Raw genomic sequence first — 25,507 nt, 5'->3', positions numbered from 1 at the left:
CTTTTTTTAAAAATCAAGATTTTGAAATAATTTTACAACATTGTAATTTCAAAAATGTACAAGAAACCGAACTAAAAACAGTGGTTGGTCTTTCAACTTTACATGATCAGAACTTCTACATTGTGGTTGACCTACATTTATGACTTTCAAAGTAAAACATTTCTAGTTTTTTTTCTCGTAAATGATTCCTTAACCAGAAAATTTGTTTAAAAGTTTACTTGAAAATAAACAGCTCCTCTCTTTTGTCAAGAGCAATTGTATGTATGCCTATTAAGCTGGGATTTTGTCAATGGCAACAGTTAAGCTTGATGTTTATTTGAACTTCTGCACTAAAACCACATGAAACAGAATGAATGAAAAACAGTGGCACCTGAAGGCCTTTGCTTATAATGTCATAAGGTCATACACACACACACACACACAGACACTGGTCTATACACACAAGCATACCACTTCAACTAAATCAAAATATGGGGCATCTTCAATCATATCAAAGTTGAAGCAGAAACAGAAATAATAACAAACTGGAGCGTTTTGGTGAGTTGTTTACACTGCTGCGACTGCAGCCCAAGTTTTTATATATATGGAGGCAACCTGTGGAGCTGGTCATTTTTTACCTGGCAATATGGTAATATGTTCCCAAGATGAAGTGCAGCTTTGGGTGATGGTCTGATGACAGCGAGCCATTTACTCAGCCATATACTCCTACAGCCACTGGAATGATACAGGGACCCACCCGTACGCCATCCTCAGAATCGACAGCTAGGTTGACAGCTTGATCTGTACATCACTGATGACATGGTAAATCTTGGAGGGGGGCTTAGCTTTTCATAAATACGTGTAGGGGGGACATGCAGATTTGAACACTGGTATAGAGAGTACGCCAAAAAATAGATCTGAAATGTTTTCTGTTGATGAAAGGTCTAGACTTCAGGCAGGCAGTTTCAGACCGGACTCTTCTTTTTCAAAGAAGTTCTCAGGATTGATTGTGCCTTTCCAGATGTGCAAGCACGCCATAGGCACTAATGCAACCCCATACCATCAGAGATGAAGGCTTATTGAACTGTGCACTGGTAACAAGCCAGATGGTCCCTGTGTGTCTGTGTGTGTTTTTGCATTGTTACTTGACAAGGGATTCTTCTAAATAATTTGTTCACATGCTATGATTGCTTGTAGGTAAACTGGAAAGGGCCTAATATGTAGGTGTTTGCCTTGGGCCTCCAAATTAGCGAAATCCCCCCTTCAATCTAAGATTCACAAGTGAAATAGGTTAATGAATTGAGACTGTTTCCATGACGACGAAGATGAAGCTTTATGACAAAAGTGCAAATATCACAACATGACAATATTAAAAGACGAATCAATGTAAAGCACATTTTATTCCATTGATGCAAAGCCAGACATACTTGGAAGCGGGGTTGAAAGTACTTCAGTCCCCCACCGGGGGGCAGTATACATTTTCCTTGGCGGTAGTTTCTGTGGCAGCAGTCGGAAGTGAAGCGGCAGCGTAAACATGGCTGACAGTGGAGACACAGGTGAGTTTGAGAGTATTTAACAGCTGGAGTTTGTAGCCGTTTCCAGATATTGTGATAACCTTTTACATAAACGGTAAGAAAGGATTACATGCAGTCATTATATGTATTATTTTAGTCTTTAAAACAGGCTTGTAGAAATGTTTCATCTCTTGTGCTAGTAATGCTAATGTTAGCACTTCAGGCAATTCAATAGTAACAGTGCGTTGAACAGAGTGAGCGGTTATCACGATGTTGTTGCATCATATTTTTCAGCGCTATTTAGAGTTAACTAAACAGGATATGGTTGTGTTCTAATTTGTGGCCGGGCTATATATATTTGGTGGCAGCCTGGTGCTTCTGATGCTGCTGTCGTTAGCATGATGCAAACGCAGAAAGTCCAGTGTCATACAGTCCGCTTACAGCATCACAGAAATAAAGGAATAGTTTAAGATCAGGGGCTGGCTCTAGTCAGAACTGCCTGTGGACAAAGATTTAACAGAAATTTGTGATTATAGAATATTTGATATTTTAATAATTTCTGTTTTTCAGATGGTGCTATCAAGAAAGATGATATTGAACGAGCAAAGGTTGGTTTAATCCTTAATTTTCATCATTGCAGTGACTCATAAAAGACTTCATATTTAAAAGAGGAGCCAATGACTGATCACTGATGAATGATAACTTAAAAGAGGCCTTATACCACTAGAACATTCGGTTTGACACTGCATTAAACTGCTTTTAAACCTCTAACAAAACATTTATTCATTAACTTTATCTTTTTGATTGTATTTATCATTTATTTAAACAATTTTAGACTTGCGAAGCAGAGCAATGTGATATCAGCCTTTTGATGGGTGAAGTCTGTCAGCATTTGCTTTTGTTAGGGAATAAGCCAGACTCCAGGTTTGTGTATTATTTCTATATTGTTAGAAAAATATTTTCTGTTTCACAACTTTTACTTGGTAACTTCAGTCTAAATGTATGGTGGGCGCTAGACTGGGATCATATTTTAACAACACACAACGTGGCAGTACAAGAAATAATCAATCTTCATGGCTATATTTCACTCAGGACATATGCTAGACATAAGCCAACTCTAATGATTAAAGCCAAATAGCAATACAGTTTATTATTCTCTATTTAACTTGTTTGTTTTTTTAGACTGAAGGCAAAGAGCTGACCAAAGAGGAGAAGCAGCGGCTGAGAAAAGAGAAGAAACAGCAGAAGAAAAGCAAAGAAAAGAAAGAAGATAAATCTTCACAGGAAGGGGGGAAAGAAAAGAAGAATGTCACTTCAGATCCCCCATCAACCCAGCCCACATCACAACCCACACCACAAAAAGGTGACTTTTGTAAGGACAGCATTATAAGTTGTGTTGTTGCTGTGATTCATTTCTTGATACCTCTAAGTTTCATTGTATGCTGAGCTCACAATGACAGTAAAGGCATTCTGATTCTGAACCCCTTAGCTCCTTCAGCGGTGCCTGCTCCAGTCCCTGTGCCTGCATCAGAAACTCCCGCCCCAGCAGATAAGCCAGCTAAGAGTAAAGCCGAGTTAAAAGCTGAGAGGAGAGCTCGACAAGAAGCTGAGAGGGCCTCCAAACAGGGCAAGAAGGGAGACGCAGGACAACAGGCAGCCACAGGGAAATCTAAAGCACCGCCTAATGAGCTGCAGCCAGGTACTGTGATAGCCTGGAGATCAAAATCATTGTCATGCACACAATCTGAAATAATTGGAAATGGGGGGTGCCTGATACAGGTTTTTTTTTTTACAAATTTATTTACAAATTCATTTTAGCCAATATTGATATTGATAGTGATGTATAAATAAAGTTCAGGCCTAAAACGCCTGTCCTTAAAAACACTTTAAATCTCCAGGATGAAAGGAGGAACAAACCTCAATCCTCAGTACATTTTAAGATTTCTGCTGATGTAGATCTGTTGGTCCTGCCTAAAACTTCACAAACCTATTTGTACATTTGGCTGATATTTTTAAGCTGATATGGTAGTTTTAAATATTGGCATACATTTTTATACCTGGACCTGCTGGTACAATATCTGATAATATCATGCATCCCTATTCCAGACAAATGAGTTTCCCTTCACGGATAAATAAAGTTATTGTTTTGTATTGTATTTGAAATAGTTTTTTCTCATGTGTTTTAGTGGTGAAGAGACTTCCAGAACATGTACAGGTGGACAACCCGGAGGTTTTAAAGAAACTGGCAAAGAAACTGGAAAGACAACAGGTAAGATGCCTTTGTGTCATCTTCAAAATCTATGTGAAAACAGCATATCTGATTTAGTTTCACTTGACTTAATAAGAAAATACTGCCTGTCAGACTTTGTGAGCATTAAGGCTGAACAATAAAGGAAAAAGGATAAATTGCAGTATTGTTTTTTTTTCTGCAATATTGCTGTATACAAAATTAACAGGTAGTCAACCCAAATAAATGCAGTGTTTATAGGCTTATGGTAAATGAACATTTGAATCTTACAGTTGTCATTTAATTATTTTGGACTTTAAATCTATTTTATTTGAAGCTCACACTATATGGAGAAAAAATGAAATACATGGAGAAAAAATGAAATACACAGTACTATCTTTCAGTTTTGTGATAATGACATGAAGTGTGATGAATACAATACAAGAGAAACTTAGCTAGCTTAGCTGGAAATTCACTGTATTTCAATTTATTTCTCTTGTATCCAAAATGATAAGGACAAATTTTTTTTAAACACAAAAATTACAAGTATAACTCTGATGGTGGCTGATGGCTAGTCTTAGTTTCATTTGACTGCATGATGGGAATGTAAGAGCGTTTAGCTGCTTACATCCTGTGAGGAAGGCAATAGTTTGGCATTGTTTATTTTATTTTTTATTATTTTTCCCTTTTTGGTTTTAATTTTAGTTTAGTTTAGTTTTTTACTGATGTTTTGTTAGTTTAGTTTTTACTTTGCAAAAATGCTTCATTTTACTTTAGTTTTGATTAGTTTAAGTGTATTTTCAGTAATGCGGGATACTTGTCAGGGGCGAGACCAAAAAGGGCCAGAAAAAGTAAACATTAGACAATTTAAAAAAATATGCTCTTTACCCCTCATTTTATTTGTTCATATTTTATTCTACAGCTCAAGATCTAAGACCTAAAATTGCCATTGTGTGAAATCTTCTTCAATTAAATCAGGCCATTTTACTTTACCCAGTCAGTATGCTTCTGTCAAAGATAAAAACTAAGGATATTTTCTTGCTAATTTTTTCATTTTAGTTAGTTTTGTAAAAACAGTAACAGTAAAATTCCGACTTTAGTTAGTTTACATCTTTTTGTAAATATTTTTAATTTTAGTTTAAGTTAACTAAAATTATTCTTACATTTTAATTATAGTTGACTACAACCCTTGATGCAAAGCTTATATTGCAAAAAAGAATAAAATTTGGTTTCATTTTGAAGCCTAAGACAGCACCCTATGTAGAAGATTTATGTAAAGAACCAATACACAATGTGTTATCTATTAATTGAAAATAAGCTAGGATCTGGCATTAATCAGTGTATGATTTAAGTGGATTCGCAACAACTTCTCAAATTTCCTTAATTACTTTCACATACAGTGTTAGGAATAAATTGTGTTCACCACTGTAACCTCGTCTAACCCAGAGTCATAACTGCATGTGCTTGTACTGAACATTTCTTTCAGACACCAGGGTACAATGCTACTTCAAAGGTCAAGCTCTAACCTCTGTAAATGTGTGCTGAATATATTTGTCAAGATTATTTTGTTTGCTAGTTAGTTTTTGCTGTTTGTGTTATTACTTAAGAGTTAAGTATGCAAACCAGTCAATGGGATTTGTCTATTTGATGAGTTATTTTATTGTTTTATTGAAACAGAGCTGGTTTGTGTGCATGTTTATGATTAAATCTCATTCTGCTGTGTTTGCATTTGAAACCAGCTTTTTCTTAAAAATGAATAACTATCTGCTGTTTATTGGAGAGCAACCTATCATTAGTAGAGTTCTGACCTCAGACATATTTTATTGTTTGAATTCTTTGCTGTGCTGTGAATATACGGTTTCCTCATAAACTACTTTTCCTGCTAATGATTTGGGATTGATAGCAGTCTAATCTAATCTGCTTTGTTTCAGATTCCGCTCCGGTCAGACTACGGCTACAAAGTCAGCCTGTTTTCTCATCTCCACCAGTACAGCCGTAAAGCTCCTCTAACACAGCAACTTGGGTAAACGGACACAGTTAGCAGAGCTCTCTAAATGATTCCTTGATTCTCAAAGATAATCTGTAATCTCACTGGTTGTATTTGGCTGTTTTTGTGTGTTGCAGCATTCCCTCCACAGTGATTCATCCTGCTATCGTTCGACTGGGTCTCCAGTACTCACAGGGAATAGTGGCAGGGTCTAACGCTCGCTCTATTGCTCTCCTGCATGCCTTCAAACAGGTACAGAGCAAAGCCTGTTTAGTCTAAGAGCTTAACTGTGCCATCATGGCAAAAAACAAGGCTGCTTTTGTTTGCTTCTGTCTGTAATCAAGTTCAGTCAAAGTGGAAGATGTGAGCAGATACCAGACACACTTCTGATTGCCTTACATGTAGTCAGTAGCAATTGTTTAAAACACAAAGATCATGCAATTGGGGATGGAAATACCATAAGAATATAAACATCATTGCTTTGATTTAATCACCTAAATTAAGGATGTGTTGCATTCAAAATTGACAAAATTTTCAATAGCATGTGTACTATTAAATTCAATAGTGCTAAAAAGTACTAAAATTGATGGAAAAAAAAAACAGTGATCGGTGATCAAGTAGACATCTCTGTCAGAACACAAATACACACTAAAATGTTTGAAATAAAACTGAATTAAACTTCTGTTTAAGGTAAGGGTTAGGATATCAAAAGTTAAAAACCTCACCTGCAAAACTTCATTACAAAACATGAAGCACCCTTACAGGGAAAGGGCTTGTCCTCTATGAAAACATTCTAGCGTAGCCCTTTAAAAGCTAAGTTATGTAGCTTATGTAGCTACGTAGCTAAAGCTCAGCTGACAAAGCAGCTAAATAAGTTAGGTAGCTAAGTTATCTACATAGCTTCATTAGCTCTTGCTCCGTTTGCTGAAGTTGACATTGCTGAAGCTAACTTAGCTACATTGGCTTATATAGTATTGTTAATTATGTAGCTAGCGTAGCTAATTCAGATTAGACCGCCAACATTTTTCTCTGTTTTATTTATGAAATGTTGCTATGTTGTTATTTTGTGAATGTAATTGTCAGGCTTTGTTTCTGAATAAAGTTGGACTTAAAAAAATCTGGAGATACGTTGTGACAGCAAATTACAGCACTTCGTTTCTGACAGAGATGGTGTCTCACCTGATTGCTCTGTGAGAGGGGCTGTCAGAGATGTACTGTCTGCAGCCAGGCTGTTTCTGGCTGCTTCAGTTAGGGCTCCCTCTCCTCAGTGGGAAATTTTACGCAGCTAACTATCTCACCTCAATTTTGTAAGATACTGCTTTCTCTAGTATGAGTTTGACGTTTATTTTCCATTTTTATGAACTCATATTTAAAGTACGAAAAATAAAATCATGTATTTGTTCTCCTCAGGTAATAAGGGACTATACCACACCTCCAAATGAGGAGCTGTCAAGAGACTTGGTCAACAAATTGAAACCTTATATCAGGTATAAAAAGCATTTATCAATAAATCTGTGAAATTTACTGGGTTTATTGTTCACTCTTTTTATTTGTGCTTCGTACTAGCTGTGAAATTCTCCAATTCTCACAGAAATTATCATTTTTTTCTTACAGTTTTCTGAATCAATGTCGCCCTCTGTCAGCCAGCATGGGTAATGCAATCAAATACATCAAGAAAGAGATCTCCAATATCCCCAGTCAGTGCAAAGAAGAAGAGGTTATTGTCACTTTTTATTTTCCATGATGCAACCAGGGGTTTTAACGCATTACAGAACATGAAAAGTGGAATACTGCATTGATACAAGACTGTTTCCTTCTCCATCACACTTTTGCTTCCTCTCATCCTGTGTTTAGGCTAAAAGCAAACTGCTGAACTGTATCGAGTGCTACATTAATGAGAAGATCATTCTTGCTGCTAAAGCTATTGCCAAGTCCTCCATAGAAAAGATCAGTGATGGGGATGTCATTCTAATTTATGGATGGTAAGTCTAAAACGGCTATGTGTAATTTTATCTGTTTTTCATTCTAGTTTCAGATATAGAGTCGGCAGTTCTGTTTACACACCCACTGTGTGATAGTTTGTCATGTCAAGCTAATGCAGCTTTAAGTTCTACTTTTAAACACTCCTCTGACTTTCTGTTCCCTTTTTCCCCATGCCAGCAATCAAATCTTTACCTTCCTTCCCCATTCTCTTTCTGTAGTATTACTGTTGACTACTGCTGACTATTGTTGATTCAATCTCCCATTGCTCAGCTCCTCACTGGTCAACCACATTTTGTTCGAGGCCTTTGAGAAGAACAGGAAGTTTCGGGTCATCGTGGTGGACAGCAGACCTCGACTGGAGGGCCGGGAGGCTCTGAGGCGTCTCGTCCAGAAAGGAATTAGCTGCACCTACGTCCTTATCTCAGCTGTGTCCTACATCCTTCCAGAGGTAATCAAGTGTTAATAATTTCACAAAGATTTATGTTAGAATTTCTTATGTTCCTGTCTTGTTAATTCTCTAAACGTTGATCTTGAAGGTATCGAAGGTGTTCCTTGGTGCGCACGCCCTGCTGGCCAATGGCTATGTCATGTCTCGTGTAGGGACGTCGCAGATAGCTCTGGTGGCCAAAGCCTTTAACGTGCCTGTGCTGGTGTGTTGTGAGACTTATAAGTTTTGCGAGAGGGTGCAGACAGACTCTTTTGTGTCTAATGAACTAGGTAAGAGAAAAATGACTGCTGTTTGCTGAATCGTGACACTGTCTTTTTAAAGTTCCTTATGTTTGATTCAATCACATTAATACGTCATTACAACTCTTCTTTCCAGATGACCCTGATGACCTTATCGTGACGCGGAAAGGGAAAACCCAGCTCGAGCACTGGCAACAGGTGCCCTCACTTGGCCTACTCAACCTGGTCTATGACGTGACACCGCCTGATTTTGTAGACCTAGTTATCACAGATCTGGGAATGATCCCGTGCACTTCGGTCCCGGTGGTCCTGCGGGTCAAAAACGTGGACCAGTGAACGATCTTCTCATTCCGGCCTGAGCCTGAAGGCTGTTTCTCTGTCGCCACGGAGGAGTCTGTGCGCTTGATTGCACGCACACAACACAAAATATTGTGCTTTGAGCATGCAATAAATATATATCTGAAATGGCATAAGCTTTTTAAACAGAGTCCATGTGTGTTTTTGTTATAGAAATCCCATCAATACAGAGGTTTGATCAGCTCATTGATCTAGTGTGAAGAGTAGTTTTTTCATAATTGGTAGATAGCAAGATCTCAGTAGATGTGTGTGAACTGGTTATTTATGACAAAATACAAGTGCATCTTTTTTACTGTGATTTAATTCAACAAGTGAAACTTCAAAATATTCTACAATTATCTCATACAAGGTGAAAGACTTTTTTAAAAATCTTGACAAATATGGCTGACAAAAAAAAATCAAAAATCCACTATCTGAAAATATTAGAATATCTCAAAACACTAGTCTGAAAAATGGAAAATTATATTAATTTATGCACTCAATAGCTGGATGGATCTCCTTTTGCACAAATAACTGCACCTATGCCACGTGGCATGGAGCCAGTCAGTCCGTGGCACTGCTGGGTTGGCCAGTCAACCACAGTAATACCTGGGTATGCAAACCAGTTTCTGGTAGTTCTGGCTTCACTGTGGACAGGTGCCAAGTCCACTGGAAAAGGAAATCAGTATTTCCATAACTCAGCAGATGGAAGCATGAGGTGCTCTAAAATGTCCTGGTAGGTGGCTGACAATGTTGACACTGGACTTCAAGCACCTTGGATTCTGTGCCTCTCTGATCTTTCTCCAGACTCTGGGACCTTGGTTTCCAAATAAATTTCAAAATCTACTTTCATTTCAAAACAGGACTTTGTACCACTGAGCAACAGTCAAGTTTTTTTTCTCTGTAGCCCAGGTGAGAAGCTTACAATGAATGTGGTTCAGGACTGGCTCAACACCAGGAGCATGACACTTGGAGTCCATTTCCTGGACCTGTCCGTGTGCGATGGCTTTTGATCCACTGACTCAGCCTCAGTCCTCTCCTTGTGAAGCCCCTTTAAGTTCTTCAGTCTGCTTTGTTTGACCCTCTGAAGGCTGAGCTCATCCATGTTGCTTGTGCGCCTTTTCTTAACACACTTCTCTTCCAGTCAACTTTCAATGGATCTGATTTGATACAGCTCCTGAGTTCCTGACCTTCTGTGGTTTCCAATCTTAATGAAGGGTATCAACAATTGTACTCAGGACAAGTGATAAGTCAGCAGTCTTACCTATAATCGTGGTTGTGTGTATTGAACCAGACTGGGAGAATTGAGGCTCAGGAAATCTTTGCAAGTTGGATTTTTTCACAATATTCTAATATTTTGCAAGTTGGATTTTTGTGAGCTGAAAGCCGTAATATTCAAGATTGAAACGAAAAAGTCTTGGAATGTTTCAGTTTGTGTGAGATGAACCTAGCGCTTATATTTTAACTTTGTGAAGTAAATCATGGGAAGAAAGAACTCTTACATGGTATTCTAATTATTTGAGATGTTCCTGTAATTAATTGCCTGAATTTGTAGCTACATGGTCACATTGTGATTCACAGAAGACTCCTAAATAAATACAATAAATACAAATAAGTACCTTCTTCCTGCTATTTTAATGATCTGATCTGTTAAATAGGACAAAGAAAGTCTGAGACTGGGAGTAAACTCAGATCGTTTATTGTTTTATCCAAAATTGAACACATGATACTCACATGCTTTAGATTTTATTTTGGCACATATTGAAACACCAGTAAGAAAACAACACTTTTAAAAGCAGCATTTTGCACACAGCTACACATGGAGTGTGTCTTTAACAGTAGTCAGACTGCAGTCAATGCATTAGTTCATGCATTTATGCAGTTTTCAGATCCATAAAAGGCCTTCAAATGAGCAAATTCTTGCATGTGCAAAATTCATGAGCAAAGCGAAATGTGAACTGTGTTGATTAATCACAACTCTGAATGTCAATGAATCAAAACTGTTGCTAATCAGCAGCAAGACGGTGCCTAGATACCACATTTAAATGATTAATTAAGGGTTTAACACCAAGGCTCTGCTTCATAGCAGAATGTGGAGTGTAATGCAACAGAAGACAAACAGGATTTGTGGTCAAAACATGCAAGACATTGTAACAGCATTTGAAACTTCAGATTATGCTATGGTTGTTCATATCACTTTTTGTCTCACTTTTTTTCATCAAAATTTTTCATAGTGTTTAAAACTTAAAGCATAACACCCGATTAAACTCAGGATTCCAGTGGTTTACATAAACTTTTTTGTGGAAAACCTGGATTAGTTTGTCCTATAGGAAAAGTATGTGTTCAACATGTGGTACACAATTTCACAAACTGTACACATTTTCTTAAATATGGCCGTATATGTACATAATGTTCTTTGTGTAATCATACACATGCGGTGCATGTTCAGCAAAGTCTTTAGAATCTTCCAAAACAAAATGTTCTCATTGAGATCTTTCCTTACCTTACAACGCTTGAAATATTTAACTTAACAGTGGCAATATTGAAAAAATAAAAAAGGAGCAAAAATTGGGGCAGCATGCACTCAAATTACTTGTCTCCTTAAAACTGTGCTGATAAATCAGTTATTTGGTTTTAAAAATGTCCAAAGATAAAACTTAGCTACCCAACAAAAGGTGTAAAATACATCAACTGTATATTTTTAAAATACAAGACTTTGTGTCAGTTTTGCCCTTTCAGAACAGTCAGTTTCCGCTTGGTCGGTCATTACAGATTTAGAAAAAAAGAGAAACCTTTTGAATTTAAAATGACTTGACTTTACGCCTTTGTGTGACCCATAGCAGGACAGAGACCAAAATTGTAGATGCTCCAAGAGGCCCAAACACATACAGGGCTGGAAACTCCCCCTAAGTTCAAAGAGAAATGAAATGAACTTAAAATTACAAAAAGATCTTAAATGAAAACTGATTCATTCAAAAGAAGCTGACCTCTCTGAGACACTTGTATCCATGATAGTTGTCAGCACAGCTGCATTCAAAGAAGCCAGGTCCATAGGGGGCGCACAGGGAATTCTCAGGGCATTCAATGGCTGTGGATTGCCAACAATCATGACATAAACAGAAGTCACATGTCACCATAAGCCATTGGAGTTAAGATTTATACCCAAATGGAAAATTATAAAATGGAAACTTACACAGCTGTCCAGTCTGATTGCATATATCTTTCTGGCCTTTGCAAAGACGATTTCCTGCCTTGACCTCAACCTTTTCCCAGGAAGAGTTGCCTCCAGGACAGTCTATTTCTTGTGGCAAAATCCTATGGTGTCACAAAAATCAAGTTACAATTACTTTAACTTACAGGGGCAGCTTCCGTAGTTGTACTTATGCAGTTTTAACAGAATACTTACACATAATTTAACTCACTAAATCCCTGAAACACAGTGTCACTGATGTTAATGATGGGATTGAGTGAGAGGTCTCTGTAAAGCAAAAGTACATAAAATCAACCAGTAAAAAAGAAGAGCAGACCACAGTTATCAAATATGGACCTCTTTTGTTTGTCTGGATAATAAACACAAAATTAGGTAAAGTTTCAGGGGCAAGAGTAAAGTTTCTTTCCTTCTTTCCTTTAAGGGGGTTGTCATGCATCCTGTTAAAAAACAGCTTCTACCTCAGAGCCACTATTGAACTGAACTATACAAGAATAGTGCCACAAACACAACCACCATTTCCCCAAGAACAGTGACAATTACAGGACTCACATCTGGCTTTGTGAGCATGTGTGCTTAACATTTCTGTCATTTTCTCTTTCAATTTTTATGATACATCTCTTCTAAGCTGCAAAACGATTATTTTAAAGGTGCAATATGGTCTTATTGTCTTGTGTAATGCGGCTGGTGCAATATAACTAATAACCATGTGTAATTTTTCGGTTTTTAAATAACCATTTTTTAAGAACACTGTAAACTGCACTGAATGCATAAGACTTTTTATAACTGTTTAAAATCTCTTTTTTTATATATATTATCCTTGTTATTGAGAGTAGCACAGCAGATTTATTTGTACATTGAGCAAGGACAATACAGGTATTCTATTCTATTTTATTATAAATATAAGCACAGTTACACAAAAATTAGTGTTATAATACATACATCATTAATGCCTTTGACGCTTCCTGCAGATCCACCACATGAGTAAGTGAACAGTTGGATAGATCCAACCTGATACAGAAATACACAAAAACATGTCAAAACACTTATAATGCTAGGTCAGGGTTACATGTTTAAGTGGTCCTACTAAGCTGAAAGAAAATTACAACAGGTTGTCATAAATGTTAAATAAAATTTTCAAAAATAAAAAAAGTTAACTGTTTTATTGTTTCATTTAAGTCACAAAAATGTAGCATTTTTGTTGAAGTACTCTTACTTGTTTATTCACTTATATATTTACTTAAAGTGATGATTACATATCTGCTAACTCTAACACAACTTGGTTGTCAACGGGGTACACTTGTATAATTAGACCTTTCTTTCAATAAATCCGATAGGTCATGAAGGCACCATCAAAGTCCTACCCGGTGATGCGTTCATGGCAACTTGTGTTGTCATATTTGAAGCAGCAGCGTCCCAGTGTCCGACCAGCGGATGAGGCACAAAACTGACCCACTACGGAGTCGTTTAGGACGGCCCCGCTGCAGAGCTCACATACCTGCTATATTTAAAAAAAATCGGAACAGAAAGGGGGTAAAGATTGTAAACAACATTCCCAGCACTGGCTGTACATACGTCGCATCAAAACAAGTGGTTACTCAGGTATGCGTTGATGCAGTGTATCATTTAACATCGAGGGTTTTACCACAGCTGTTCAAAGGGCAAATCAAATTCTTACCTGCAGCTCATTAAGTTGAAAACTTGAGTAAAAACAGAGATTAAAGATCAAAATAAGCACCACAGGTTTTAGCTGGCTGTACCCAGCTTTCATTTTCATCGACTGGAGTCATATGATCCGTCTGAAGTGGACATGTGACAGGAAGTTGCTCTGACACGTTTCTATCCACACAGTTCTGCGCTACAATTACGCACATATTTAATTTTGAGTATTTAATTATAACTTATTTCGAGGGGAATGAAATAGATAAAAAAAAAAAGTGTATTAAAATTGTGTTTCATTTAATTGTCTCACCAAATTCCGTTACAGCCCCAAATAATCATTTTTCCCCAGATAATTACAAGCATAATTGTAATTATTTTAGTATATTCAATTAAACACCGTTCAAGCAGTCGAGCACCTTTTCTCTGTTTTACAGCAACAATTTGCGTAACTGGAAAAAGCGCGCCAATTACAGTAAGATACAATAATAAAGAGTAGAAATTCATTTGTTTTCAACAAATGTTGACGGAAACTAGACGCATTATTTTGTGACTGTAATGAATTTTGACGACGCTTTCACTGTCACATTGGGTGGCGCCAAATAAAATGGGGACGTAAAGTTACAAGAATTCTACCCGACTGAAAATATATGTCATTTTTTATTACTGGCATAATAATTCCTTTTAATTGCACTATTTTGTTGTTTAGAAAAAGAAACTGTACTGGAATTGTGCTACTGTAGTCTTATAGTTCAACTGTAAAAACTGAACAACCCCCGCCTCACAACGAGATGGTTTGGCCCACAGGGATTGTTGCAATGCTTCTTGATGGGCCACTAGATACACTGATCACAGAAAGGTTGGAAGGCGATGTTACATCTGATTTCTATGCTTTTACTTTCACGTTTTATCTATGAGTTTCCTCTGTCGCTTTGCAGTATTTCTTCAGAAAACATAGGAGACAGGAAATACAAAACAAAAACAACACAACTGCAACTGTCTCCCCTCTTATTTCGAGAGGTTTTCCAACGGCTCTGCGACGTTGTGTTGTTTGGAGGAATCAACGGCTCCTTTATCTGGGAAACTTCATCTGGCGATGCAAATGAACGGAGTCACCTGTGTACGTTGAGACTTAAAGACAACAGTAGGTGTTTTTAAGTCAACCCAAGTTTCTTAAAAGTGGACGAAAAAGATATTTTGACGCCTGTATTGAAGGTGTAATTACTTCACACTTGCAACATGGCTGCTGCTGGAACGACAGTGAGAAAAGTTTGACACTGACGTGGGAGAAGTTTTATGTGAATGCTGGTTGGTACATGCGTTTTCTGGCAGACCATAAAGCCGCCGACAGACTCCCCCAGCCTGGCACTGCTCTCCCCGGACCTACAGCCCCAGTGGATGAACCGTGTGAGACCCCCCTCCTCCTCCTCTGTAGTCGCCGCCGACAGTCACTGCAGTGGTGGACTTTGTGGAGAAACTGTGGTTGCTTCTTCTCCATCGTAAGCTGCGGTGGCGTCAAGGACCTCTCGTCGGGCTGTAGTGTAATTGAGCTAAAATGCATTTTTCAATCCCTGAAACGGAGGTTCGTTCGGGAGAAAATGGATCAACATATGTGGTGAGCATGATAATTTGTGTTTTTGTTTTACCTGCCTTCACTTAAGCTGGTGGCTACAAGTCGGGTTAACATCAATGCAGCACGACTTTCTATGTTTACCGTTAGGTAGAATCTAAAGGCAGGACAATAATGTATCAGCACAGGACTGCTAATGCAGAGGTGGGCAACTGGCGACCCCCCCCCCCTCACCCATGTGGCCCACGAGCCAGTTTCTAATATCAATAAATTGTGAAAATGGACAAAATGGCACGTAAGCATAAAACATTACAAGTATACCCGCAATGACACATAGCTACAATTTGAGATATGATTGCCTGTAAGTGTTGCTGGATAACTGTTTCATAAAGTATTACAATGTGCATTTGTGAAAATAGATATGTAAATAAAATACAGTTTTCCCTCACATAGATGACACTTGGGTGTGCCACTCAAGTGTTTACATATCCACCCAAGTATATTTGTTGACGATTTTTCCTGTTCTCCTTTAAATCCTTATTTAATCACCTTTCATTCACATGAGGTGTCTATGAATATCCTATATGAGGAGTGATGTTTCATGAAAAAAGGATTTAGCTTCTTACATAGTTGTTTTAACATTTTTTTCTAGAGGTAGACTGATTATCGGCCTGGCTGATTATTGAAGCTGTTATTAGCGTTATCAGCATTTTATTTCATTGATAATCAATGAAACAGTGTCATCAAAAAGTGCACTTCTTTGGCTGCACTACAAGTACCCCTCTGGCTTTATTTTTACTCTCCCCTGTCACACAAAATTTTCCATCCGTTTTTGATCATGTAATTTTACTATTGCCACATAAAAGTCTGTGTAAAGTGAAATCCAAACTTTGTGTCTAAACACACAAAATATGTTGGAATAAGGCTGCTGTAAACATGTGAAAACACAGAGATCTATGTGTGACTGACAGGGCTTGACATTAACTTTCTTGCTCACTGGCCACCGTGGCTACTTGTATTTAAAAGTTACTAGCCACTGAGCATTTCCACTGGCCACAATTATGTTGATGGGAAACTATGAGTTACATGCCAAATTGGGTGTGTCTGGTATGAGATGAAACACATGCTCCATTTCAGTCTTTAATGGATAATAAGTTTATGCTAACATTAAAACATTGAATTTTAATTAGCTTTATTCAAAAAATCAGAAATGCAGTTGGTTTCATCTAATTCTGACTCAGACAAATGTCCACCAGAGAATGCTGAGGCTGTCACACTGATAAATTCCACTGGCCAAAGTGGCTAGTTAGGGTCAATCTGGTGCCTGCCACAGCTGAAATCCACCCGCATTTGGCTAGTTGGCTGGTGTAAACATCAAGCCCTGGTTACTGAATTTTTATTTATTTAACTCTGTGCGTTAGACTTTGAAATAATAATTTCTGATGAAAGCTATCTGTTTGTTTCTTTTCTTAAATTACAAGTTATTATGATTGCTTATTTGACAATTTCCTTCAATTTGGTCCTGTAGCAGTGATGATAAAATGAAGAGTCTGTTTTAATTGTCAAAGTTGCCCATCCCTGGCTTTATGCATTACAAAGTCCAGCTACAGCTCTGAGTGAAGTGAAGTGATTTTATAAAACCCAAAAGAGTCAAGAAAAGGTGTAATTGTGAATATGGAAACATATGAATGTATCAGCAGGAGAGCCACCAGCCTCCTTTGTATTTAAATATATATTTAATATGAACTCTCTTCTTTTTGATTTCATGTTGCTGTAGCTTTTGTTGTGTGTCAAATCGTATTTACTGTAAAAGCCACCCAACACAGTCTCTTTTGTTGTGAAGGTTTGGGTCAGCACTTTAATTCCTTCTTAGATTTGCCACCATAATATTACAATCCTCCTCTCTATTTAGAGAAATTACAGCCACCATTCCCTAACTCTATTGTTCAGTGTTTGCCCTAACAGTTAAATATAACAGTCTAAAACATAGCAGTCATCATTTTTAGCTCTATCATTTAACATGGTTTAACAGCAGGCTAACTTTAAGCATTTATTCAGCTCGGCATTTCTCTTCTTAAGGTTGTTTTTACGCCTTATTTATAGCAACTTGAATCACTGCTGCGTTTGGGAGTTGCTATGCCTTGCCTTGACACATTGGTAGACGAGCTCTGCAGAGCTCAGAGAGGATAATTCATGGAGGCTGGTCAAGGACAGATGAAGTGAAGCATCATAAACCATTTTTAACCTTTTGGAAATGAATCGGCTCATAACTACAAATACCAGTGACACACACAGTCAGGATACAGTGTTTTGGCTAAGGCAGTATTGCTTAAAAGATTTACTGACATCCCAAAATATGTCCTCCTTTTCTTCTTCTAGACAACAGCACTAGCATAAATGTGCCTATTAACATGCCCCATCCATACTCACAAGTCATTATGTTGCTAGGAAACAGCTTGGGTTCATTTTTCCTGTTAGTTTTGAATATCATGTGAACAAACAATACAACGAATAATAGTCTTGAAGAGCGTGATGTGTATGGTTTTAATAAGAACAAGAAAAAGTAGAAGATGATTTGATGAGGAGCGCTGTTGCTCATACTCACCAGATGCTTTGAAACATCTGTGACATCTGATTTCCATGTGGATGTATAATGGCTGTTCTTACTGTGATACACCTGCAAATAACTATTTTCATCTTGTCTGCATGTGCTTCAGAGATGGAAGGCATATCTTAGAATATACTCATTAATATTTAGCTTTATTGTACTTTTTCTGCTGTCTTGAGAAGCACCAGAGAAGCTGGGATTCTGACTGTTACTTTTCTGTAGAGGTATTTATGGAATTGTCATCCATTGCAATTCTACAAATCCGTGTTGTCGAGCATTTCAGATGACCTCTATGTCTCACTTGGCTGAGCACACTTTCTCGCCTGTATTGCAGTGGAAACTTTAAAGCGTCAGGTTTTCACGTCTCTGCCTGCCAGTCGTGTGACAGTCATTGCGACCGTCCTGTAACAGCCTACAGGAAGGGACTTTGCTTGATTGTAATGCTGAGAGATGAGCTGTGTACCTTGGAACCAGCAGAGCACAGAATCTGCAGAGTTTGCACAGGGCTTTTTAGAATAACAAGGTTTGCAGTTTTTTAAATATGGTGCCATTCCTGTGCAAGCACAGACAAATGGAGCGCCCAGTCTCACTTCCTCTGGTTAAGCAGACTTGTAGCTTCCTCTCTGCTTCACATGATATTTACTGTAAGGTGTATGGGTGTTTGTGGGTGTGTTAAGGAATTTGGCGTTACTGTAAGAGATAGAGTGAGGGTGAAATGTTGTAGGGGCAGAAATATCACAGTTGAGAACAGCACTGTGAATGGGACTGTTGACTCATTTATTTCGCGTAAGAAGGAATATTAGATCATTGAGACAAGCAGGTTCATCTGTTTCTGTTTTCGGGGTTGTAAACCATGTAAGCTGTGCTTAACAGCATGTTTGAATCATATCTAGCAGTCAATAATAGGGACTGTATTTAGAGATACACAGATGAAAATGTGATCAAATAAGGAGCCATGGCTGCTCCATTATGGCAAAAATCATAAAGATAATTATTTTGATTAATCTTAATTATTTTTTATCCAACATTTTGCTTGAATTTCAGATCATCAAGTATATTGGTTACATTGTCCTTAAAGGTAACTATAAATGTGTTGGCAAATCTTACAAGTTATTTTGCATCTTTCCAGGTCAGACTCCTCCAAACCAGGGCTCTGCATGGCTGATGTCATTCTGCCTTTTTATTTGTCAACCAATAGTTGCCCTTCTGTGTTCTTCTTCAGCTCTCTTGCTTTACAAGCTGAAACCTGGCACACGCTGAAAGATTTTAAAAATCGTAACTGACTTTTTAACATGAGAGACCCCACACATGGTGACATGTAATGACAGATTTCACTGTTTTGTTCACACCGTCAGATTCAGTTCACCGACAACCAGACCCTCCAATCTAAAAACTCCAAATCTTGTGGAGTCAGACACAACATTAGAGTTAACAAGCTCAGTAAACTTGCAACACTCATGTTATCACTTCTGATGTCCATCTAACTTCAAGCTTTAGTTAGAAGCGGGGCACACACTATGATTCCCTGCTCCTGCTTCTGCTCCTCACTTAAATGAAAATGAGGTCTGTTTCAGTGGGCAGGTCAGAGTGCTGTGCTGTAAAGGACAGGAGGGTACGCTCTGTTTACGACACATGAAAAATCCTTTGGATTATTTGGTGTGTGTGCCAGTCTTAACCTGCGTGGGGAACTCCTGCTCCTCACTTGAATTAAAGTGAGAGCTGTTTTTGTGGGTGGGTTAGAGCACACACTGTGCTGTAAAGAAAGGGAGAGAACGCTCCATTTACCACACATGAAAAATCCTTTGGACAAAGCAAGTACAACATGGCATGTGGCATAGTTACTGAGGGGCTGGGCAATTATGGCAAAAATCCAAATCATGATTAATTGAACGCTTTACCTCGATTATGATTAATGAATGATTATTCCACCCCCAACCTCCCTACTCTGTTCTGAAAATCTTTTTTGTAAAAATTCAAATTTTCCAAGAAAAGTAAAAAAGAAATAAGTTGTATTTCTTGTTAAAGTAAAGTAAATTATTTTTATACTGTTGTAACAGAGAAAAAAAAACTTTGCTGCTCACATTGCACAGTCAGCTCTGTGTTAGAGTTTTAGTGGACTGGATGGGAATGAGCGCATGACTAGTGCTCTTAGGTTTACAGGAGGCTACATGCCTGGCAACACCTGGCTACCTATCTGTGACTACACAGCCAGAAGTTTGTTTTTAAGGGGGTGGTGCATTAGTAGAGAGAGAATTACAAGGGAAAATAATTGACACAGCAGGTTTATGTCGGTATAGGCTCTAAATGTCGGTTTCAATTATTTTTCAATTAATTTCCCAGCTCTAATTTCGATTATCTTGTTTTCATGATCATGAAATTGGGAAGCGAAAAATTGAAACCTGATTAATTCACCCAACACTGTAATGAGCTGTCTTAGAATTCCACTGACTCATCCCACACACATAACATAAGGTGAAAGGAAAGAGCATGAATAGGCACATCGTATGTGGGTGCAGGGCTACAGAAGACAGACAGACGCCTCCACATTAATTCCAAATATATTTAAATAGTGTTTCAAGCTCTGTTAGAGAATAGCTGCAAATGACTATTTTCATGAAAGATTGATCTACTGAATGCTTTTTTTATCACAGTTTTTTTTAAAGGTAACTTTCATGATGTCTCAAAATCTGAAGTGATTTTTTTAGAATTGCTTTGATTTTCAAAACAAAAATCCTTATTAACTTTCATATAAATGACAAAGGATTGGCAAAGACTTGATTATAAGAAGCTAAAATCAGCAAATGCTTGAATTTTTTTGCTTTAGAAATGACGGGATGTATTATATTACTAAAAAGGTGGTCCAAAGCAATTTGCTTGTGTTTTGTGTAATGTTATATTCTGATCTGACCTTTTTTGAACTATGGCATTTTTATTGTATTAATTATTTCAATAACAAGACGTTTCAAGAGAAATTTAAATGCTGGTTTTGTCTTGATTATTGAATCTGCAGTTGTCAGACAGTATGATTGCAATGACAGGCACATAACTGCAGTGCAGAATTTCTCATACTCAGCATTTTCTTCCTATTCACATTAGTAGTTATGGATAAAAACAACTAGTTATTTTTACTGTTGTGAATTTCATTTCCATCCCCATGGTGGTGTCTGACTTGCACATTTGTTAGGCAGAAAAAGAGTTTTCAAGAGATTTGTTTCTTATTTATGCAAGCCAGTTCTTGTACAAGTCCATTTAATCAGGATTTCTTATTTTTTGTCCAGTATGCCTTTTTCCATGAATTCCATAGCTTAAGCTAAAGGGGTTTTAATAGCATTGAAAGCTAAACATAAGCATGTTATTCTTCATATTGAGAACTTATTCTCCAGTCTTTTCTTTGTATACTGAATATGTAGTTTTTATTTGAGTTGCTGTACTTGTTTGAGCATAGATGGTAGTGATGGCCCATTTTTCCCTTTCAAATGGAGCGCTGGACAGTGCATCCAGTTTGCTGTTTTTAACCTTAAAAACAAAATATTTATTTAAGAGCTCGTGATATATCTTTCATGTTATCATACTCATTACCGTTATTTTCAGGGCTTTACTTTAAACTATCGGTAAGTTGGCTGTTGGGATTCTCAGCTGTGTTTTCTTCACTAAGAAGGCCTCATGAATGGGGCTTTTCCATTATTACTTTTGGGTGCGCTGATCCAAACTAAGCTGTGCTGATGTACTTTTCCATCACCAGTTTGGTTGTTCCGAGCCACGCCCAGAATGGTCCTGCTCTGAGGCAAGGCCCAAGCGTTACATAGAGAAGTCACCTCGGTTCATCATCATTCAGACATGTTTATGTAGAAACTGCGGCACCGATCTTAAATTAAAAAGCCCTATAAGTTCTACATGAACCAATATGATAATGAAATTAAAGTCCCCGGTTTGTTGTGGTATGAGCCACCAGGGCAAATTTCAATCATAAAAAAACATCCCTTAGTTTATACAGTTAAGCTTCAAAACCATGAGAAATGAGGCAGTAAAATCTGCTCTAGGAGGGTGTGGGCGTGTCAGTTGAATGAGCTGAAGCTCCGCCCACTCATGAGAAATAAAATCCTCTTAAAATAAAAACAAAAAGCTTCTGATTTGAGCACAGCTGCCTGGCTCTTCGTCAGAGCAGAGAGACAGAATTTGGAGAATAAATTTGATGGTTTTTTTTGGGACAAGTCTCTCCATTATCATGTTTCAAATGACCTGTAGGCCCCAGGAAATTTACCCCACAATGAACAAAAACACAGCATGTAGCTGGCTGTTAACTTTCAATGAAGGCAGTGAAATCAACTTGAAACAGACTGTACAGAGATGAACTGCTCTGGGATTTTATATTGGTGTAGCTTCAGGGGGGTGGGGTAATTCCCTAGAGGGACTGGTGATGTCATGGGCTCTTTTATTTGCCCTGCCAAAATCAAACCAAGCCACAACGGAGGTGAGCAACTTTCTATCGGCCTAAATCAAAAATTCAGTCACACATCGATCTCAGTGTTTACACGTTTACAGCAACTTTATTCCAACATATCTAGTGTGTTTAAACACAATTTTTGGGTTTCACTTTACAGAGACTTTAACTTGAGAGATCAGACAAAACTTGTTTTTGATATACACAAGTGTTAAGTTATCCGTGGGTACTTTAGCACTATTTATATTTACTTGATTTAAAATGTCCATGTAGAGAATTTTTTTTATGCTTTCTCAGCAGACATTTTTTGTGCAGTTCAACAATTTTTTTTTCCAATGTCAATGTTTTCTAGCCTTTAGCTGCTTTTTGTTGTGAAAATAGCTGGCTCTTACTTACTTCCCTTTGACTCATCAGTTACTTTACCTCTCGTAGCAGCTCTATCATCCAGTCAGATTATCTCTCACCAGACAAACATCAGACTGGACAAAAATCCAGTGAGAAATTCAAATTTGGTTTTGAGTTAAAAATGCAACAGATTATTGTGGTTGAATTCAAGGAAAAGCCCTTGCTGAACTGTCCTTGAGTTGAACTGCTTCTAATTCCCAGAAAATTGTCAGTTGTTTCAGTTTGTGTGTTGTCAAAAAGACACGCAGCATTCTGCAAACTCACTCTTCCTTCCTGCTGCTGATCTATGCATCTTTCTGTTCATTTGCTCTCTTTCCTAAAAAAACCCTCTTTCCTCTTTCCCTGCAGAACTTTCTCTGTTTTTTCTGTTGACAGGAAGTCTAGATCAACAGATACATGGGCAACTACATGCAACTGTGTGATCCTAAGCCTGCAGACTATTTTTTCTTGTTTCTTTTGGCAGATGATAGAATATGAATATCCACTGAAGGAGATTAAAGCACCAGCAGTTTAAGCTTTGACACCCAGAAGGGAAATCTCTTGAAAAAAGCAAACAAGACACTTCCCCTTATTCTCGACCTGAGCTGTATGAAGCCTGGTGAAGGCTGATGGTTCCTAGAAAATACACAAGCAAGCAAGTTTATTGTCATCACCATGAGTCCATTTCTATATGGAAGTTAAATAGAAAATGATTATTCAGTCAAATAAAAAGGGAAATGACAGCCTTAATCACAATAGAAGACAATATATCAGCAGTTTTCAGCAGTGGCCTCCTTTTAAGTCAGTTTGTGTTAGATTTTTTTGTAAATTAGAGGCATTTTATTAGTTACAGTGACGCTGACTGCAAAGAAACAAACTTTCTGATAAACTTTACTTCCTGATGCCAAAACTTAGAGTATCTCTTGCTTTCCACGCGGTCAAGTGTCATTCCTAATACTTGATCAATCACCTGTTCTAGAAAATAAGTTGATATTCTTTCTGAAATTGACTCAAAACAACTGAAAGCTGATATTTGGATGTCTGATTCCTTGTGTTTATTTTGAGAAGTATCCAGTGATACATCTTGCTCTATCTGTCTAAACAAAGCAAACCGAGGGGGTGCCTCAGAGAAAGAATTAAAGATTCCCTGTGTGACTTTTGCTTTCTGTATTTGTTAGCCTCTCCATAATTCGAGAAGACACTGCTGTGTTTGAAAATTGCGTAGCAGGCTCTGTTTTCCTCTGTGGAAATCAGCAGAGTTTGATCGAATCCAATTTACACTTTATTTGTTTGGTTCTCTTTAATAACTCGAGTGAGGAAACGCTCGGTGCTTAGATGAGATGTCTTGAGATTGTGCTTGCTGTGAGGGAAATAAGTAGTGAAACTTAAGTTCATGATGCAGTATGTTTGACCGTTGTAGCGTCATTGTCTTTCAACAGTTGTGGTATCATTTCTGGGTTGAGTTTAACTTGACGTGCACCTGGAGAAATCACATTCAGCTTTGAATGGATGCATTGAAAGTGCTTGACTTTTTAAACATAATATTCAAATAGAGGTTTTTAGGATTATATCTATGCATTTGTACTGTATATATATCTGTCTGTGTTTATTTAATCCTGTGATTATGCCACGTACAAGCTCTTCAGGATATGACCTTATGATACCAGTTTCATTTGCAAGTCACAATTGTCAGCCATTGCTGAGTATCTCTACAACTCACAGCATTTGGAGATTTATATAGCTGTTAAGTGTTTACACATTCAGGTTCACAAAAGCTGAGAGGCATTTATATTAAAGCTGAGAAATTATTTGGAATTGATGTAATATCACAATATGGCCTGCAATTTTTAAATCCCAGAATGTGCAATATTTCTTTAACATGAAATGTGTGTCAAAATTCCAGTTGAATGCATTTTTTTTTTTTGCAGTAGAAATGTTATGTTTCACACATTAGTTTGCAAAAAAGTCAGACTTTCCTTATTTTTTTGTTTTTCTAATTAAAAAATGAGATTGGTATTAAAACTACTCTCTATTATATATTTTCAAATCATTATTTATCCTTAGTTTACTCTATCTATAATGTATTGGTTATAATATAAAAGAATATATTGCCTGGGTTTGTGGATAAAACAAGGAATATGAAATATAATTGCTTATTAAATCGCAACATGGGGAAGAAAATTGCTATTCAGTAATTTTCTAAAATTGCTTAGCCCTAATTTATATATCAGTATTGATGTTGGTATTGGCCAAAAAACTGAAATATAGAAATATTGGCAAACCAAAATGCATACATTGCACTCTTCCAATGTTACACATTGTGCATGAGGCTTCACAAGGGTGCAAATAACCCGCCTTCATTCTGCAAACTGCCATTATCTTTTTTGCCCCACGTGCTTGAACTGGAGATACTTCTAACTACACAGTGTCATGGCACGTATTATTATTTTTTTCTTCAGCACTCTCTTTTAGGCTTTTCCTTGTGAAAACAGAACAACATGGAAAAAAATACAGCTTAATTCCTTTTTAAACAAACTTAAATGAAGTTTAAAGTTTACTTAGTTTGTTTTTGTGTGGAAAACGTTGTAGTGTAAATGCTGGTGATCTGGGTTTCTTGAATGTTACATTATTATAACAGCACTGTCTGAAGTTTTATAGTATCAGTGCATTGACTGGTGCACATGATGAAATCCGATTCCCTTATTTTAGGAGGTCTGTTTTGATATTGGTATTTCTGTCTTTATACCATCTTAGTACTTCATATTAACTTCGTTCTCACTCTCTCCTTCAGGCCTACAACATCCACGTCAATGGCGTGCTGCACTGTCGAGTACGCTACAGTCAACTTCTCGGCCTCCATGAACAGGTAAGCCTTCAGCCATCATGAGACACTCTAAACTGTTGGTGTGATTTGGACCGGAAGG

At 37.5% G+C, this 25,507-nt stretch overlaps 3 protein-coding genes across 4 annotated transcripts in view; 2 read left to right on the top strand and 1 right to left on the bottom strand.

Annotated features, from left to right (window-relative positions):
• Positions 1 to 1,467: 1,467 nt before the first annotated feature.
• eif2b4 (eukaryotic translation initiation factor 2B, subunit 4 delta) lies at positions 1,468 to 8,860 on the top strand. Of its 2 annotated transcripts, none has more exons than XM_041804584.1 (13): positions 1,468 to 1,535; positions 2,064 to 2,101; positions 2,676 to 2,856; positions 2,983 to 3,192; positions 3,680 to 3,762; positions 5,652 to 5,743; positions 5,845 to 5,959; positions 7,118 to 7,194; positions 7,322 to 7,424; positions 7,562 to 7,689; positions 7,961 to 8,138; positions 8,227 to 8,407; positions 8,514 to 8,860. In XM_041804584.1, the coding sequence occupies exons 1-13, from the start codon at positions 1,514 to 1,516 to the stop codon at positions 8,711 to 8,713; spliced, it is 1,608 nt and encodes a 535-aa protein (XP_041660518.1). In that variant the 5' UTR covers positions 1,468 to 1,513; the 3' UTR covers positions 8,714 to 8,860. The 2 variants fall into 2 exon arrangements, with proteins under 2 accessions (XP_041660518.1, XP_041660517.1); XM_041804583.1 differs by having other exon boundaries at positions 2,676 to 2,865.
• A 1,541-nt stretch (positions 8,861 to 10,401) lies between these two features.
• Positions 10,402 to 13,707, bottom strand: atraid (all-trans retinoic acid-induced differentiation factor). Its single transcript, XM_041805517.1, has 7 exons — positions 13,600 to 13,707; positions 13,286 to 13,422; positions 12,864 to 12,932; positions 12,120 to 12,191; positions 11,907 to 12,028; positions 11,701 to 11,801; positions 10,402 to 11,619 (listed from the first exon to the last, which is right to left on the bottom strand). Exons 1-7 carry the CDS (start codon positions 13,696 to 13,698, stop codon positions 11,515 to 11,517), a joined length of 705 nt encoding a protein of 234 aa, XP_041661451.1. The 5' UTR covers positions 13,699 to 13,707; the 3' UTR covers positions 10,402 to 11,514.
• Positions 13,708 to 14,422: 715 nt separating this feature from the next.
• snx17 (sorting nexin 17) overlaps positions 14,423 to 25,507 on the top strand; it is a 41,946-nt gene continuing 30,861 nt past the window's right edge. Inside the window, exons 1-2 of the mRNA XM_041804710.1 lie at positions 14,423 to 15,195; positions 25,375 to 25,449. Coding sequence (XP_041660644.1) covers positions 15,136 to 15,195; positions 25,375 to 25,449 — 135 coding nt within the window. The 5' untranslated portion in view covers positions 14,423 to 15,135. The remainder of the gene's footprint in view (positions 15,196 to 25,374; positions 25,450 to 25,507) is intronic.

Source organism: Cheilinus undulatus, linkage group 14 (assembly GCF_018320785.1).
Source record: "Cheilinus undulatus linkage group 14, ASM1832078v1, whole genome shotgun sequence".
In the NCBI taxonomy this organism is placed as follows: Eukaryota; Metazoa; Chordata; class Actinopteri; order Labriformes; family Labridae; genus Cheilinus; species Cheilinus undulatus.
The sequence above is the reverse complement of the archived record's forward strand: the minus strand, read 5'-3'. Positions and strand labels throughout refer to the sequence as shown.